This window comes from Chroicocephalus ridibundus, chromosome 1 (genome assembly GCF_963924245.1).
Source record: "Chroicocephalus ridibundus chromosome 1, bChrRid1.1, whole genome shotgun sequence".
Classification (NCBI taxonomy): domain Eukaryota; kingdom Metazoa; phylum Chordata; class Aves; order Charadriiformes; family Laridae; genus Chroicocephalus; species Chroicocephalus ridibundus.
In genome coordinates this window covers 82433993-82450936 of record NC_086284.1, presented here as the reverse complement: position 1 = coordinate 82450936, position 16944 = coordinate 82433993, and the positions used below count along the sequence as shown (strand labels likewise).

The following is a 16944-nucleotide window of genomic DNA, read 5'->3' as shown; positions in this document are numbered from 1 at the left end:
AAACGAAGAAAGCCCACTGAAATTATTTTTCCTATATATGCATTTCTTCTGTTACAAAAACCGGAGCTATCAAACCCGGTGATAGCAGTGTGTGCACAATCTCAGTTCAGCTGCCACACGCCACTTAACAGCCACAGTATCAGCGACCGCTGAAATCACTGCTTACATTACATCGGCTCCGGCAAACTGTGGGCCAGGAGGAAGGCACCCCCACAACAAGCTAGACATTTAAGGATTTTAACTGCATTGTGCATGGAGTCATACGTTTGACAAGGGTCTGAAAATATTGTGCAGTTTAATTAAAACATGAATTAACAAAGACAAGCGGAGCTGATGAAATGGGAAAACAATGACTGGTGGATTCTGTTCGCGTACTGTATTCTGTACGGGCACAAGTAGAGAAAAGTCGCACTTACAGCACTACTGTCTTCCAGTAGCATACCGTCTTTGCCAAGGATAATACTGGAAAACTCTTTTGGGAAACAAGCATTCCCTCCCTGCCCTCCCCACCAAAAACCTGTAACTGATAAATATGAAAAATATCTGAATCATTTCATGCACACAAATAAGAATCATCTGGCCCCAAACAAACTGCAATACACTTGACAATTTCTTCAAGCTCACCCTAAATTTCAGTCCCTATATTAACTGTATCATGCATGTCGAAGTATGTGGGGAGAAGGAGGGAAACAAGGGAAAAAGGCATTGCAAAAACTGTGAAATCATCATAGCAAAACTTCCAGTTTGGGTCAGGAAAAGATCTAATCAGAGCTGTCATAAGAAATCTCTTCAAGTCAGAAATTAAGAAATGCTTACCTTACAGTGCAGTTCCTTTCATCCAGATTGTTAACTTTAGAGAAAATACGCTCCCCATCTTCCTTTAAATCCTCCGCTTGCCTCCTTACTTCAACTTCCTAAAAGTGGTTTACAGCACAAGTAAGACACACCAAGTCATCATGTTTCAGACTCCTGAAAAAAATCTATGATTATGGAACCTCTTATTTGTGGGTTTGCTCTGTTTGAATATAGATGAAGTCAACAGCATAGCATGTCTTAAGCTTGTTTGGTTTTAAGTGGTACAGTATGCTATGTGACCTCTTGCACAGCACTACCGACCTGGCTGTGCTCAAGTTACTGCTCTCATTTGCTGATCTACAGAAGAGCTTAACATTTATATAAACCTTCGCAACTTCTACTTAGCAAAGAGCGAAAAAAAAAAAATGCGGCAAAGAAGTTACAGAAGAGTCTCTCACATTTTAGAAGAGGCAAGTACGCACCAGCTTTTGAATCCCTGAGCGTGTACTTTAGTTTCTCCGTAAAACACACAACATTGCTGTTCCAGAATTTTATTATCTCACTATCTTCAAACAACCACACCCAAAGCATAGCTTTGCATTACAAACACTGAACCTACAGGAAATTTAATTGCGCATTAGCACTGGAATCATCTGAATCATATATGCGAAACACCATCTTTATTTACTTCAGTCTGTTGTAAGCACCTTCAATGCACTTATCACCATATTTTCCAGGTGCCTAAACAGGTGTCTGCTTTTTGCCCCAGGAGGCCTATACTGAACTTAAAGGCACTGACTAATAAACCAGAAATGCATACATGGAATAGATTATATGATGATTTTTCTGCTGGGTAGGCAATTATTTAATAATTTAGCTAATTTAATTTTCAAAATAACTTCCAGGTGAATATTTCCAGTGCTTGGAATCTCTGCCCTAGTAAATTATCTGCATAGTTAAGCCTTCACAGACAGTTCAAAAATAACTTGCAAAATTCAAAGACAAAAAACTTAAAGAGTCCACAACTGCTAAAGATCGACGTACTTTGTTTCTTTTTGAGCTATCCTCATTCTACCCGTGTATATACCCACACACAGAGGTGCTGTGTGGATGCGTGTGTATGTACGCATGCATGCAATGCTTTTACCAAGAGGGGGGGAAAAAAGGAAGAAATAACATACAGCTGCATTGCCTCAGTTCTTTTCTTGCATAAGGCGAAGTTCAACACAGGTTGAACACGCTATGACTCCTTATACATATCAGGCAAACTTGTAGCAGCTTGAACAACATCTTTTAAACAGAGAACTTAAGAGATTTGGTTTCTCTGCTTACTTCCCCTGCCACCTGCCAGCCATTCCCTGGCCCTGCTTAGTTAAAAATTAACTTAATATTTACTTGCAAGTTGAACAGATATTTGGCATCTCTCTAAGGAATAAACTTATACATCTTAAATCAAGCAAACTGACATAAAATAAAACATTAAGCAGTTTCATTTGTTGCTGTAGTGTAGCTTTAACATTAACAGGCATATTTTTCTTAACCTCTAAACTTTATTAGGCAGAAGTTTTGTCCTGTGTAGCTTTGCATCAAGCAAGTTTAGAAGAGGAAATCCATGGAAAGTAATAGACCATTAACAAAACTGGACAAAAGTAGATATTATATTCCCCCATGGAACATTTTTATTCATCATTTCAGAGAACTAATAGCCTTCAAATTGGGAAGGCAGCCACACCAATGAAGAAATAACTCTGGGTGAAGATTGCTTTGATCCTCTTATACCTCTACTGTAAAAAAAAGAGGATGTTATCAAATCAACCAGGTTGTTTTCTTCCATTTGGCTACAATACACAAGAAACTGCTCAATCTAATTGATTTTTCCTACACTTAGTTCCTGTGCAATACAAAGTTAGATCTTCTTCATTTTACTTCAGAGCTACCTATAACAATGATTAGCTACCTATAACAACTATTGCCTTACTGACAAAAGGCAAACACCAGATTACACTGTGTTCCTAAAACTGGAAATTTTCATAAAAGTTATCTCGTTGCACCACTTTCCTGCCCCCTCCCCAGGCAATTCAAAGGATAATGCAAAAGACACTTGTACCTGTTTGTAGAAATCAGTAGAAGGGGATGATCTAGACCTCTCATGGGTGTACTGGGGTTTCTTATGTTGTTCATGGCCTGCATCAAGGATATTATCGGCTGAATGGTACCTTCCTGAGCTCCTTGGCTCTATTGGCTTCCGCTGCTCCTTCCACGATGCCTGATACTCCGCAAAGGTTCCCAGGCGCTGCGGCTGTTGGGTTTTCACAATCCTATCAGCAGCCTTATTGCTGCTACTGTGCTGGACGTTATCTTTTGAGGCATGTGCAGCTTCAACTCCAACAGAGGCTGCCCGACCTCTTCTTTCATACCATGACTCTTCTCCCTCTTGTCCACCGTGAGCCTTCCTATCTGCCCTCTCAGGCTGTCCCTCAGCTGGACCATGGGGAGCTGGTTTCTGTGCCAGTTTCCTATATGCAGGCTTACTTGTTTCTTCAAAAAATTTCCACCTGTCTGCAAATGAGCCCAGGGCTTCTTCAGATGTATTTGGACGGCAATGAGCATGGCACTCATCCTCTGACATCCCCACCTCATTCATCTTCTCCGGTTCAGAGTAAGATTTCAGTTTTTGCTCTGTTGTGAACCTCTTCCTGGCTCCGATGCGAGAAACGTGATGAGTGCCACTCCCTGTAGGGTTCGGTTTAGCTTGTGTAGCCTCGAGGAATTCAGATGCATCCTCAGAAACCAAAGCCAATAATGAAGAGTTGTAACTACCAGTTTTCCGCTCGGGTGACCTGGGGAGATATTCAGCGGGGCTGGGCTCCAAATCCCGCCGTTTGAAGGAGGTCGCCCTCAGAACCCTGGCCTGTGCTTCCTTGAGGTGATCTTTGTAGGCGCTAGTAAAGTTAGTGTCTGGGGATGCGGTGACATTTTCTGCTGAATCTGGCTTCCAGGACTCATTGCACTCCTCTGTTTCAGATGACCCTACCAACGTAGCAGTGCTTCTACTTTTCTGAAGTTTTGCTCTTCTCATTTGGATCTCATTTCTCAGGGTTGTTGCAAAACGGTCACTCCTTCGTGCCTGTTTAGACAAGTGAGCGTCAAATGGGGCCTGTCGCTCTGTTACCAGTTCTGGGCTGTTGTCAGACTGTTTTTTCCCTTCCTGAGCTAAAGAGTGCAACATTGGGGTCTTCTGAGGAGAAATCTTGCCAGTCTCATCTTTACCCCACCTAAAATCTTTTTGAGCAGATCTGTTTTCAGTGGTAAGGACACAGCCCTTTACATACTCCTGTTGACCGTACCTAATTTCACTTTCCTCAGAGCTGCTCTCAAAGTTTTTCTTTTGTCCAGACTTTTCAGTATGATTGGTTTTTTTAGCTTCTTCTACTACAGGACACCTAGCATCCCCCTCCCTGTCCACTGGGTAACGACTACTGTTCTCACACCCTTTCAGTGAAGATTCAACAGATTGTTGAGGTAGATAGTATTTTGGTTTTTGGACCACTGTAACAGCAGCAGGATTTTCATGAGGTCCAAGTGATGCATCGGTCCCCACTGCAGGTTTCCAGCTGTCGTCCTTGAGTTGTAGTGGCTTTGAAGTTCCCTGAGCAGGCTGTTTTGCTGTCACGCAATAATAGCGACTCTGTCCAGTGTTGTCCACCTTCTGTTCAGCAGCACTGTTCGAAGAAGAGGAATTGTTGAGCACACTGGCTTGGTTTGGACTGTAGCCATGGAAATGATCTGAAGGTAACTCTTGAATGCCACTATAGGACAGATAATGTTGCTGATCTTTAGGCGCAGCTAAGATCCTTGCATTATGAAAAAAAGTGCTTTCATCACTGTACTGGTGCTGGTGGTGGTAACTGTAAGTAGGCTGTGCAAACCGAACATCAGTGCTGGACAAGGACGACTGCAGTTTGTTCACAGCTCCTGCATTACTACTGTACCTTTCACCAGTTGAAGAAAAAGCATGTTCTGAACTCAAATCAGATTTATAATTTGAGCTGCTGACCCTCCTGTCACATGCTCTGGAGGGCCGCCGCTGCTGCTCCACAGTTTCCAAGTTCCAGTCACTCCTGGGCTGCGACCAGTTCAGGGCTGGGAAGTGCTGTGTGCTGGCACCCTCTGAGTACATGGGGCCATGGGCTTTCTCATGGCCTTTGGTAGCAGCAAAGCTGTCACTACGAAGAGGTGGAGGCGGGGGGGGAGGAGATGAAGACTTCTTCTTATCAGGAACATACCAGACAGGTCCAAAACTGGATCTTCCAGAGCAAGTGAGCTTGCCATCGGGGTGTTCCTCTATTCTAGGACTTTTGTTGTTCTCGTATTGGATGGGAGCTGGCAAATACCCAGCTTTGTCCTCTATTCCACTGTTGTCATTCAAGAACTGGCCAGACTTGTTTCCATGCTTAGCAGTCTCCCAGTGGCCTACTTTGTATAGCATGTTCTCTGTCGAAGAAGTGTCTGCATTGGATAGAGTGTGGTCAGGGGTGCTAGAACTTGTGGAGAAAGACCCGTAGGCTGAATCCCGCTTACTTTGGCTCCCTAGATGATCAATGCTACTGTTAGACCTTGCAGAAGAGAGTCTTCCATACTGGGCTACTTGTGGAGTGTGGTCCCAGCTGTCCATACTTCCCAAAGAGCTGAATTGGTCAGAAGCGCGATGTAGACTTGACTGATCCCATGAGTTTGACAGGTCATGAGAAGAACAACTACAGCAGGAAACAAAGAAGAAGCTTCAGCATAAATATACCAGTCAAAAAATGCCACAATATAACCATAAATATATAGCCAGCAATTTTACTAACATTGTTTTAAGATCCATCTGCATAGCAGTTACTCGAGACAAACAATCTAATAAAATTGGAAGTTTGAACACAAAGTCAGGGCTTTATATTTATACTCTGCCACCGATTCAAAGCTTGAACCTTAATAACTAACTCAACTTCCCTTTGTAAGTTTACCAATAAGTAATACACATTTATCTCCTTGAAGGCTCCCCTCTCCCTCTGCAAATTGTTGATTTTGCCAACTTTTACTTTTAGACAAATTTAGTTTGAGCTCCATTTGCTCCCTCTTTCCAAGGGCAAACACCAACTTATTTTTCAGCTTATTTTCCAGGCACCACGATTCTTCCAGCTGTTAAACTCACGTACTTCCTTGTTCATTTTTTGTAATCTCACTCTAAACTTCTTCAGTCCATAAAGTTATTCCCTTATCCTGCCCATTCATTTAAAATTTTCATTTCTAAACTAAGACTGACTACAAACATTTGCCTCAAATGCCGCCATTTGAGTTCTGAGCTTTCACATGCACCTTGACAATGAGGTTTCAAACCACTCTCAGGTTGACAGCCTTACAACGTCATTCGATTCCACTCGGTTTCACAACACTGACAGGAAAACATCAGGAGAAGATGCCAGAGCAAAATAAGCTCTTCACGGCCGAAACTAAACTTCTGACCTTTCTTCAAGAGTCCGTACCCCCACCAGTTCCTCTCTGCCACTCTTTCCTCTATAGAAACATCTTTGACATTGTACTTTCTCTGGATCAGTTGTCTAGGACACTACTGTAAAATCTTGTTGCTTCTGTTGTTTTCCTACCCCATCAGTTTTGTTCTGGTTTCTTTCTTTTCTTTTGTATCTTTCACAGCACCACTCCTGTCAATCCAACACACTGATGCCAAGATATTCTTTCCAATTATTCTCATCACATCTCCCTGTTTGAACTTCACTGGCAGCCCCTCCTGCTTTTATATACCAAATTCAAATTCTTGCCCTTGCATGCAAAGCCCCTTGGTAGAAATCCCAGAATTATTCCACTTCCCTGTAGCTATAATTATATGAAGCATCTATCAAATCTTGTACAGTAAAGAAACCTGTGAAAGCCAGCAATGAAATTAGACTAGTCCACATAAAAAATACAAAGAGTGATATAGATCTTTTTTTCTGTCAAAAATATTGTGAAGGTCAACCAAACAGTTCTTTGGAATTCAGTATCAACATGAGAATTGCTTTCCCCCCCTCATTACTATAACCTTTGTAATTTTTTTTTTATATGTGGCCAAAAGCAATATATGTGAAATAAGAGAAGGTATATTTTGTGCTTATTTTCTAAAAGCATTTTATTAATAAGACACACTAGCATTGGCCTCATCTTGTGGGTTTTTTGTTCTTTCATTCTTTTATTTTCAGCATTTTAAAACATCTTGCTGAATACTTAAAAAGGTCTTAATTGTCTTCTTAGGCAGAAGGCAGATAATATGGCTCTTGTAAAAAGTGTCTTGGTCATTATTAGGATCTCCTTTGTTAGTGAAGAATGTAAGCCAGGTACTGCTATGAATTGTTGATATTTCCCCTCCTTTTCAGCACCAAGAAGATACTTGGCATCAATTAAAATAAAGATGACACTTGTGCAGGAAAGCCTCAATTTACAAGTCTCATGTAGATCTGCTGGTATCAACTGTGAAGCAGAGATCGTCAGCACAAAAGGTTCAAAGCCCTACTAGAAAATGCCTAATGGAAACCCAGAAGATGCAGCAAATGCTTCAAACAAAGGATGGGAAAGTTTCTGATGGTGTGTTACTGCAAAGCATGGCCTCCTGTGGTCCTTAACTGCAGGGCAATCTTCCCATGAACCCCGACATGGAAGAGAGTCCAAAAACCATTTCCCTGCCCAAGCCTGGCATCCCAGGATATCCTTCTCTCAATTGCTTTTTTAGAGTGGATTCACAAAAGCACCTGCACTGCTGGTCAAAGCCTGCCAGGTGAAGTTCAGGAAATAATCTACAAACACCATCCTTGGCCACTTTGACGAACAAGCACCCCACCTAGCCCTGGGGCATGAGTTTCTGCTTCTGGGCCCTCCCAGGAATGACATCATCTCAGCAAATCACACCACATTCAGACCGCACGGGATTACAAACCTAATTGCTCCAAAAACTCAGTTTAAGCAGCCTTCTCAAAGCATACTTGCCTCACACCCATTTGTAAGGCCAGAATGAAGTAGAAGAGGTTGTTGGTTGCAACTGCACACCCAGGGGACGGGGAAAAAAATAATATTATAAGGTCCTCTATTATAGTATATCCTACTGGAAGAAAATGCAAGGTCTAAACTTTCAGCAACTTAAGACAGTTCATATCCAAACCTCCTACAAAAGTGCAGTCATCCTTAGTCTAGGGTGGGCTAGGAAAAAAGTCTGCATCCATGTTGTTAAGGTACGACTTCTGTGAAAAAGAGAGCAGAAGACTGACAGAGGGAAATTAAGGCACCAAAAACTTACAAGGTCTAACTCTTTAGCCTTGCATGAGAATTACCAAGACCTGGCCTAGTGCTCTTGAGACAGTTTGCTGTTTTTAAATGAAAGTCACACGATAAAAAAATACACATATAGTGGCAGATGTGGAAATCTGGGCTCCAGAACTCCCCCCTCTCCTATCTACACTGGTACAGTCTCTCCTGTTCTATCTGTCTTCGTCTAGCTTCAAGCATCTTCTCAAAGGTCCAAATTCATAGAATCATAGAATGTGTTGGATTGGAAGGGACCTTTAAAGGTCATCAGTCCAACCCCCCTGCAGTAAGCAGGGACATCTTCAACTAGACCAGGCTGCTCAGAGCCTCATCAAGCCTGGCCTTGAACGTCTCCAGGGATGGAGCCTCCACCACCTCTCTGGGCAACCTGTGCCAGTGTCTCACCACCCTCATTGTAAAGAACTTCTTCCTAACGTCTAATCTAAATATACCCTGCTCTAGTTTAAAACCATTGCCCCTTGTCCTATTGGTACATGCCCTTGCAAACAGCCCCTCCCCAGCCTTCCTGTAAGCCCCCTTTAGGTACTGGAAGGCTGCTATAAGGTCTCCCCGGAGCCTTCTCTTCTCCAGGCTGAACAACCCCAACTTTCTCAGCCTGTCCTCATAGGAGAGGTGCTCCAGACCGCTGATCATCTTTGTGGCCCTCCTCTGGACCACTTCCAACATGTCCATGTCCTTCTTGTGCTGAGGGCTCCAGAGCTGGACGCAGTACTCCAGGTGGGGTCTCACAAGAGCAGAGTAGAGGGACAGAATCACCTCTCTGGATCTGCTGGCCACGGTTCTTTTGATGCAGCCCAGGATGCAACTGGCCTTCTGGGCTGCAAGCGCACATTGTTGGCTCATGGGGGCTGGCAAAAAAACTCCAACCAAAACCAACCAAAAAAACCCCCCAAAACAAAACCAATAATTACCCATAGCTATGTCTAGCTATGGACAATCTTCAGAGGGTTGTTTTGTCCAGGTGTCCCACAACCCCCCAACACACAAAATCCAGGTACATCCCGCTCGGAAGACAGCAAAAGCATCTCTCCCCCCCGACTGAACTCTCCATGTTTTACACGTGATTTAATTTTCACACTCATAGAGAGAATGCACGCAGGCACATTCAGAAGAGATTTTAGGCTGTGAATACCAATTTCAGATGCTTAGCTCAAGGAAGAACAAGAAATAGCAGAAATAGCCATGGGATGGGATCCTTGGGCTAGAAATATACTCTCCTAGGGCTATTTCTATTATCTCCTTGCATACCGATTGCTGTACATCCTCTTCAGCTTGGTGCTTGACTTAAGAGTGCACGGTGCTTCTTTGTTTTGTGATTTGTCGTTTGAAAGTGAGGGATCTCTGAAGCTGCTCACCTTCTATTTTTGCAGACAAGGAAGCCCAAAGGACTCCCCTCCGCAACTGGGACCCTCAAAATACCCAAATCCTTAGGCTGGCACTCTGGGAATGCTGGGCCTCCATCAGCCACACTCCAAAGTTAGCTCTGCCACTGGAACTGCCTTGGACAACAGACACCAGGACTGACAGGTCTCCCAGATATGTGGGGCAAGAGGATTGCTCTATTCCCTTCCCCCTTTTCCTTTACACACCCAATTTCCTGCCCAAAGCTCATTTCAAATTGGCCTTGAACCAAATTAATATTTTTTTCTTTTTTAAAATATTGTGATTCACCCCAGCTCCTATCAAATCACACTTTGAGACGTAAGTCTTGTAATATTTTACTTTTACAAGGTACAAGGACAACCATCAGGAAGAACAGGAAGCATATGCTGATTTACAGCTCCGTCAGAAGACTCAGTAGACTGAATGTAGAAATACTCTTGAGTTAGCATTGCAACTAGGAACTCTATAAAGTTTTTAGAAATTTCTGAATTTTGTTTCTATGTACAAGGACTTTTTCTGTCTTCAAATCTATAAATTTAATTCAGTCCATCTACATGAAATTTAAATACAAACTCTCTAAATAAGTGTGAAACTGTAGCAGTTATAATCCAGGATTTGAAGAATACAATGTGCTAAAACTTCTACTAAAGAAGTATTACAAAGTGCATTTAAAAAAACCCCTTTCTGTCTAAATGTTAACATTCGTATTTTATTCAAGGGCAGATAGCAAATTATTTTAAAAACAGTAGGCAGCTTCTAAAGAAAACCAACGATGTAAAAACAATTGTAAAAATGACATGAAAAATAAAATAAAAACTTGAAGTATAAATGTATAAATGTTCTTCTGTTTTAACTACCATGATAAATTAACATCAAGAAGTAATGATGGAGAATGTACAGCAATAAGCATAGAAAACACAAGTCTACTTTCCAAATTGGTATTGCATACCAGACTCATTTTCTTTAATGCTCAGTGTAACTATGGCCCAACGGGAACTGAGAAGAAAAAAGTGACAAAAGAAAAAAACAACAACAACATACCACCAAAACCCCCCTGTGAAAATGCTGCAGAATGTCACCTACAAGCAGGAAAAAACAAGAACCTGTAGCCAGACACAAACAGGTGCTACCTAAAAGTTCAAAGTTTCACAATTACAAGTGTGTGGGTGCCAGCCTTTCTCCCCTAGTGCTGAACGAGACCTAACAAATATTAAGGTACTTTAAACAGGGACGGAAAATCATTGGTCATATTACCTCTCTGCACAAGCAAGAGCACAACTGTAGGGAAGATCAGATTACAGAAACAGTTTAACTAATAAAACCAGTAAAACCTTCCAACAGGAAAACATTCTGCACCCTCCCTTTAGGAAAAGGCTTTTTAATTTTTCAATTTCACTTTAGGTACGTTGATTTTGGCAGTTTCTTTTTGCTTACAAAGGTTTAGGATTTTACCAGTGAACATTGAAAGGAAACACAGAGCAAGAAACGTAATCTTTTGAGTGCCTTTAAAGATAGTTTCTTACCTTTCAGTCACACGCACATATCACATACTGTTTCTGAAATCCACTCAATCCATATGTCAAACTTCCCATGATCCCCCTTCAAGCATTGAAAGGACAGGCAATACTAAAGATGTATAATACAATCATTCTGCGTTCGTCGCTCGAAAAAAAAAAAAACCACGAAACAAACCAACACACCAACGCTCAATGTCATGACCTACATTATTATTGTCTCACTGTTGGTGCTTAATGCATGTAACTTAAGCAGAGACTCACCTTGCATGATAGCGCGAGTGCCAGGAAGCGCAGGCATTGGATGAGGAAAGGTGTGACGTGGCTGTCTCGGGTTGACTTTCTGTGAATTTGGTTGCGTGCCAGGAGTGAGGCCTGCAGGCTAGGTCATTTCTTCTGAAAACGAGAGAGTCAGAGTGTACGAGTTTAGTACAAACAGCTCAGTAAGGTGACATGCAGCAAAAAAAAAAAAAAAAAAAAAAAAATCTACCAAACACAATAGTAAAAATCTAGTCAAACGCTATACAGATTGGATAGGGGTACAATGACTTTAAATGACAGCAAATGGGACAACTTTCTACATGCATGCCAGTTTTGAAAAGACACCTACATTCCTTTAAAATGCTTGAGATGCAGTGAAATGTCAATACTCTCCACAGTCTGTGCTTGAGCAGGTTTTTTTGTTTGTTTTTTTTTTTTTTATTTTTTTGTGTTTTGTGTTTTTTTTTTTTTTATTATTTTATTTTATATATTTTGGTGGTGGGGTGTTTTTTACAAGGGGCAGACAGGCAAACAAATTTTAAAGTACCTGACACGTACCCAGAGCTTGAACAGTTAAAGCAAATACTGAGACTTATGACTCTTTTACAACATGTCATCAGTACAGTAGGGCTTTGGCAAGGTTTTACTGCAGGTACGTGCTTATGGGAGGAGGCGGGAAGAAAAGAGTAATGACAGGAAGGAATAAAGCCACGTACATTGTTTCATACAAGTTAGTAAGAGTGATATAACTAATCATTTTAACTCCAGCCGAGTTCTGCTTCAGCTTCTGAAATGTGTGGCACCCCAGGTATGCAGGAGTGTTTTGTTTGTTTGGGGTTTGTTTTGTTTTGTTTTTAAAGAATACTCCTCAAAAATAGCTCAGCAATTCGAAGTCCCCAAACATCTACTTGGCTATCACCTCCAAATGTATATGCTCATGTAACTGAAGGGATCCCCTCTGGCAACAATAAGTTGTTAGAGCTTTGTAAATCGCAAACCTTTCTGCAAAACAGCTCTACGCTCCTCTGCCCCTTCCTTCTCTTCAGGAATTTGTAACAACAGCTTGCACTTCCTTCCAAGGACTTGCTGTTCGTAACACCTCTCAGCACTCACGAAATAAGTGCATTCTTTTTCCCCTATGTTAAATAAGTCTTCTGGGTGGAATTCAGCTACTTCTCTTTCAGTGAGCAGATGTCGAGCACGGGCCATGTGTCTAGACCTTCTCAGTCACCCGGGAAGGGAGCAGGAACTTCTTGAAGGTAATTCATCCTGCCCTTCTCTTTGCCTCATCTTGGAGGAAGTGTAATTTAAAATTTAGACAAGGTACAAAGCAAGACAAATCCCATCCTTCCAAGCCACAGTCTGAAACAAAGGCTTATAGGACCTTGAGGTCTTGAGGGTTTTTTTTAATGCACTTACGTATTTATGAAGTTTATTACTGCAAGGTTAAGTAATTTGTCTAAGTTACAAAGTAATTTGCTAGACTGAGAAAGTGTCCCTTTATTTTCATCTTGAACTGTAAAGGCAGTTCTGTATCTTTTTACTCATTCCCTCTCTTAATAAATTTGGGTTATCAGATAGCCACTAGATTTGAAGAACAAAACCAAGTCTCATTATAAACCCAGTATCTTCAAAACAGGTCAAATTTGAGTACACAGCTTTTTGCAGTACATTCAGAAAGATCTGATGAAATCAATAAAGAATTGCCTTTCCAAACTCTGCATGCAGGACTACAAAAGGAAAATAATAATTCTACAGGGAAGCTGTAATTTCACTAAGAAGCGTAGCATCATTACTGTCACTAAAAAAAGAAGTAATTGTTTCCATAAACAAAAGCCTACTCTTTCCAGCATGACAAAGGAGAAAACAGTGAAGCAGAGCATCACGATGTTGTTCTTTCTTGGTAGAAAATGAAATTCAGAGAGCGAATGGAGGAGCCCAAATACTCTCAGTGCAAAAGATTCTGCTCAGCCACGCGATACTGGGCTCCAGACAGTCCTTGTGTACTTTAAGGGCCCCAAGCCTGCGTTCAGGTTTGGAAAAAAAAAATAAAATCATTCCACTGTTCAGCTGCACAGAACATCGAAGAGTTTTTTCTCCCCCATAGCTCATCTCTAAGGTATCGATACCAGTTCGGCAAACCACAAACACCTATTTAGGCAAATTCAATAGGCCTCCTGGGCATCGCTTCAGCAAAAAGATTCATCTATTACGAGACAATTACTTTTCTGTGATGCACCACTAAGGAAACACAAGACTATAAAGACAGAACAATACAAGCAATGTTTGGAGCATGAGGAAATGAAGGTTGGGAAAGAGGACTTCTGTGACAGTTTGCTATGGGTTTGGCAAATGGTAAGAGGAATTCAATCACTGGGAAGGAACAGAAGGGATGCGCTTGTAAAGTCAGTACTGTACCTCATGGAACTTCTCAAGATCTTCATAAGATAGTTTCTCGCCACATGAACATCATTTTCAGATGGCATTTTCTGTGCTACAATATCCACCACCACTTTCATCTTCCTGAGCAGCCAAGCAAGGGGAGGAACAGTTGTGATGTGAGGCAAGTCAAGTGGACAAGAACCTAAAAGTTCTGTTTTCGTTGTTGTATTTGTGGACACATGTATATTTTGAGAGGTTGTTTTTTTTTAAGATGTAATAGTCTGAACAGCCAAAAAATACTGGTGGAATACCTGGAGAGTAAATCACATAGACACCTGCTTTTGCTGAAATCCACAACGTGACTAAACATTAATTTACTGTGCAGAGTCAACAATGCTTTCTGATGGATTGTCACCATTTAATTGTATTTACTATTTGCTGCACTTCAAGAAACAAATTTTTCTAACAATAAATGAAGCCCAGCATGACTACGGATTCCAAAACTCAGCACAAATGGGTAGAAGGACTGGAAAGAAAAGATTAAAAGACTCAAAACAGGAATATTTTGCAGGCAACTAAAGATGCCGGAAGCTGAGCATTTATATTCTAATGTAATACCTCTGTATTAATTCTGAGTGACAGAATGAGATCATCTGAACCTACAACCCAGAAACGCTCTAGCATTAATGGAAGCATTAATGAAAGCATTTCACTAAGAGTGTCTTTCTACCAGTGCTTTTACAAAAGCTGCTGGAAGGAAAAAGCTGATAAGCTTTGAAGATACGATACAAAGGGGAAAAAAAAAACCCCCAACAATTTCTATTGACTATAAGCAATCCGTTAGATAGTGGTCTCAATGACATGTGTGTGCAAATACTTTAGCAATAAAACAACCTTTCCAATCCAGTTTTTGAGAATACATCTGTTCTTTTGGAAGTCATTAAGAAAGACATTCTGAATTTCACAGGCTATGGAGATTAGAGATACTGGCTTAGATTGCTGCAGCAATATTGAGGAGACTGCCTAGATATGGGGGGGAGGGGGGGGGAGGAAGAGAGGAAGAGAGAAAACATACTTCCTTGACCAAGAGAGAAAAATCATCAAACTGGACAAGCAGATTTATCTGTAAACCAACAACAAAAGTCAGAAAAATATCATAAAAATGAAAAGTAGACAGGAAATTGAATGAACTCAACTACCTCAGCACACAACAAAAGTTTCAATGAGTATGAGCCATTTCCTCTGCTTTCAGACACATTCTGAATTCCCGTAGGTACCCTTCAGATAAAAGGCCAGCAGATACAAGAAGAGAGGTGTTTATTTCTTCACCCCCCAACAGAATTTCTGTTTCATTCCCATCTACCAAAGAGCACCCTTGCTGTAACGCCACCATATAGGCCTTTGCATTTGGAGTCCCAAAGCAAAAGGAGAACAGGTAGTCCCAGGGACCTGCATCCAGGTGGAAAGCAATCGCTAGGATTTATTTGCCTGTTAATGTTTTGTTCCAGCCCTCTGCTGAATAAACAAAGATGGAAGGCCTGACTGCTAGCTCACATGTGAGAGTAAGGCTGCAAGTCTTTTCCCTGCAAGTCGCAACAACTACACACGACAGAGGCTGTGTGGTATTTCTGAAATAGAAAACTGGCTTTTCATCCCTCGCATTCATCTCCTTACTGGCCCCTTCTGTTTAGCTCAAAGGAGCGTTTTTAATACCAGCAGCGCTGACATACCCACACAAAGACACTCTGAGCCATCTCAAGCACAAGGTAATAAACAGTTCCTACGGGGATTTTCCACATAAAATTCTGGAAACGTGAAAACGAACAGAGAGCCATACTGATGGGGCATTTTAAGCAGGACTGTCCTGCCGCCTCCCTTTTTAAAGGCTAGCTTCTGTTATTTCAGGTCCTTATGTTGCCCGAAAGATACCGATCCGTATGATTACTTTTCACGTTAAATCTAAACAATTCTTCAAAATGAATGAGCTGAATTTGGGGGGGAGGGCTCTGGGAAGAAACCCCATTCCAGCTGACAGAAAGCCCTCCCTCTCCCCCCGCCCCTCCCCCCCCCCCCCTTCCAAGGCTGACAAAGGCAGCACAAAGCCGCCACAAGGAGGGTTTTAAATCCCCGCGTCAAGGCGGAGCAGCCTGCTGCCTGCGGCTACCGGCAAGGGTTTGGGATGCGGGAAGGATGTGGGAGGCGGGCAGGAACCCGGCGGCCCGCGCCTCGCTCCGCCACCGACCCCTGCCGGCGGCTGACACCCCTGCGCGCCCCCCGCACTCCATCGCCCCGCACTGCCACCGACTGACACCGCTGCGCCCCTCCGCCTGCCCCCGCCACCGCCGCATCCCCCCGCCCGCCATCGCCTCCTGACGGCGGCCGCCACCGCCGCATCCCCCGCCGGCGGCCACCACCGCCCCCCGCCCCGCCCCGCGCCGCGGGAGCCCAGTCCGGCCCACCACGCCCTCCCCCAACCACGGCATCTACTCCGAAAACGAAATATAACTCAACTTCAGCCCTCGTATTCGTTTACTACTTATTAATTATTTCTCATGCTAATTAGTCCTTCCCTCAGGACATCAAAGTGGTACGCTGTTCTTCTGTGACCCTGCAACACGTTTGTTTTCTGGCTCTCCACTGCAGAATTCACTGCAGTGCTTCGAATCATAGAATGGTTCGGGTTGGAAGGGGCCTTAAAGACCACCTAGTTCCAACCCCCCTGCCATGGGCAGGGACACCTCCCACTAGCCCAGGCTGCTCAAATCAGTAATAATCATTTCTAGTCAGGGTGCCCTAGGGCACAATCTAACCAGAAGCGGGCATTTGATGCCAGTCCTTGGGAATACAATGCTTCCTACTGTTCATCTCTATCAGCTGCACCAGGAAATAAAACCTGGGTTTAGACAAGAATTCCAAGTTTTTCTAACTTAAAAGGAAGGACAAGCCGGTGGCCTCAGTCAGAACTGTTACACGCTGTCAGCACGAGTCCTCTGAGTTAAAATTGTTGTAGTGATTATAGCAAAGATTATTTCAAAAAACGTATTCAGTTTTCAGTCACTTTAGTTTCTAGAAAACATCTTTGGTTGCAAAGCTGCAGACCACTGTTCCACACTAGTGTCTATGTGTTTGAAGGTACAACTTCCCTGCAAGCCACAGGATTTGGGAACCATTCAATGTAGTTACATTGAAGAGCAGTTATCAAAATTCTTCTCCCTCCATTCACCAAGATGCCACTGAGACATTTCAGCAGTGA

General features: G+C 42.5%; 1 protein-coding gene across 4 annotated transcripts in view; it reads right to left on the bottom strand.

Moving 5' to 3' along the window:
* Positions 1-16944, bottom strand: part of SHROOM2 (shroom family member 2) — a 129347-nt gene that overhangs the window by 34594 nt on the left and 77809 nt on the right. For 3 of the 4 annotated variants that reach the window (XM_063341377.1, XM_063341394.1, XM_063341385.1), the window contains exons 3-5: positions 11313-11444; positions 2903-5552; positions 817-914 (exon numbers count right to left, since the gene is read on the bottom strand). In XM_063341377.1, the coding sequence (XP_063197447.1) occupies positions 817-914; positions 2903-5552; positions 11313-11444 (2880 nt within the window). Of the gene's footprint in view, positions 1-816; positions 915-2902; positions 5553-11312; positions 11445-13727; positions 13833-16944 lie in introns of all 4 variants that reach the window. The other variant, XM_063341399.1, reaches the window with a different exon arrangement.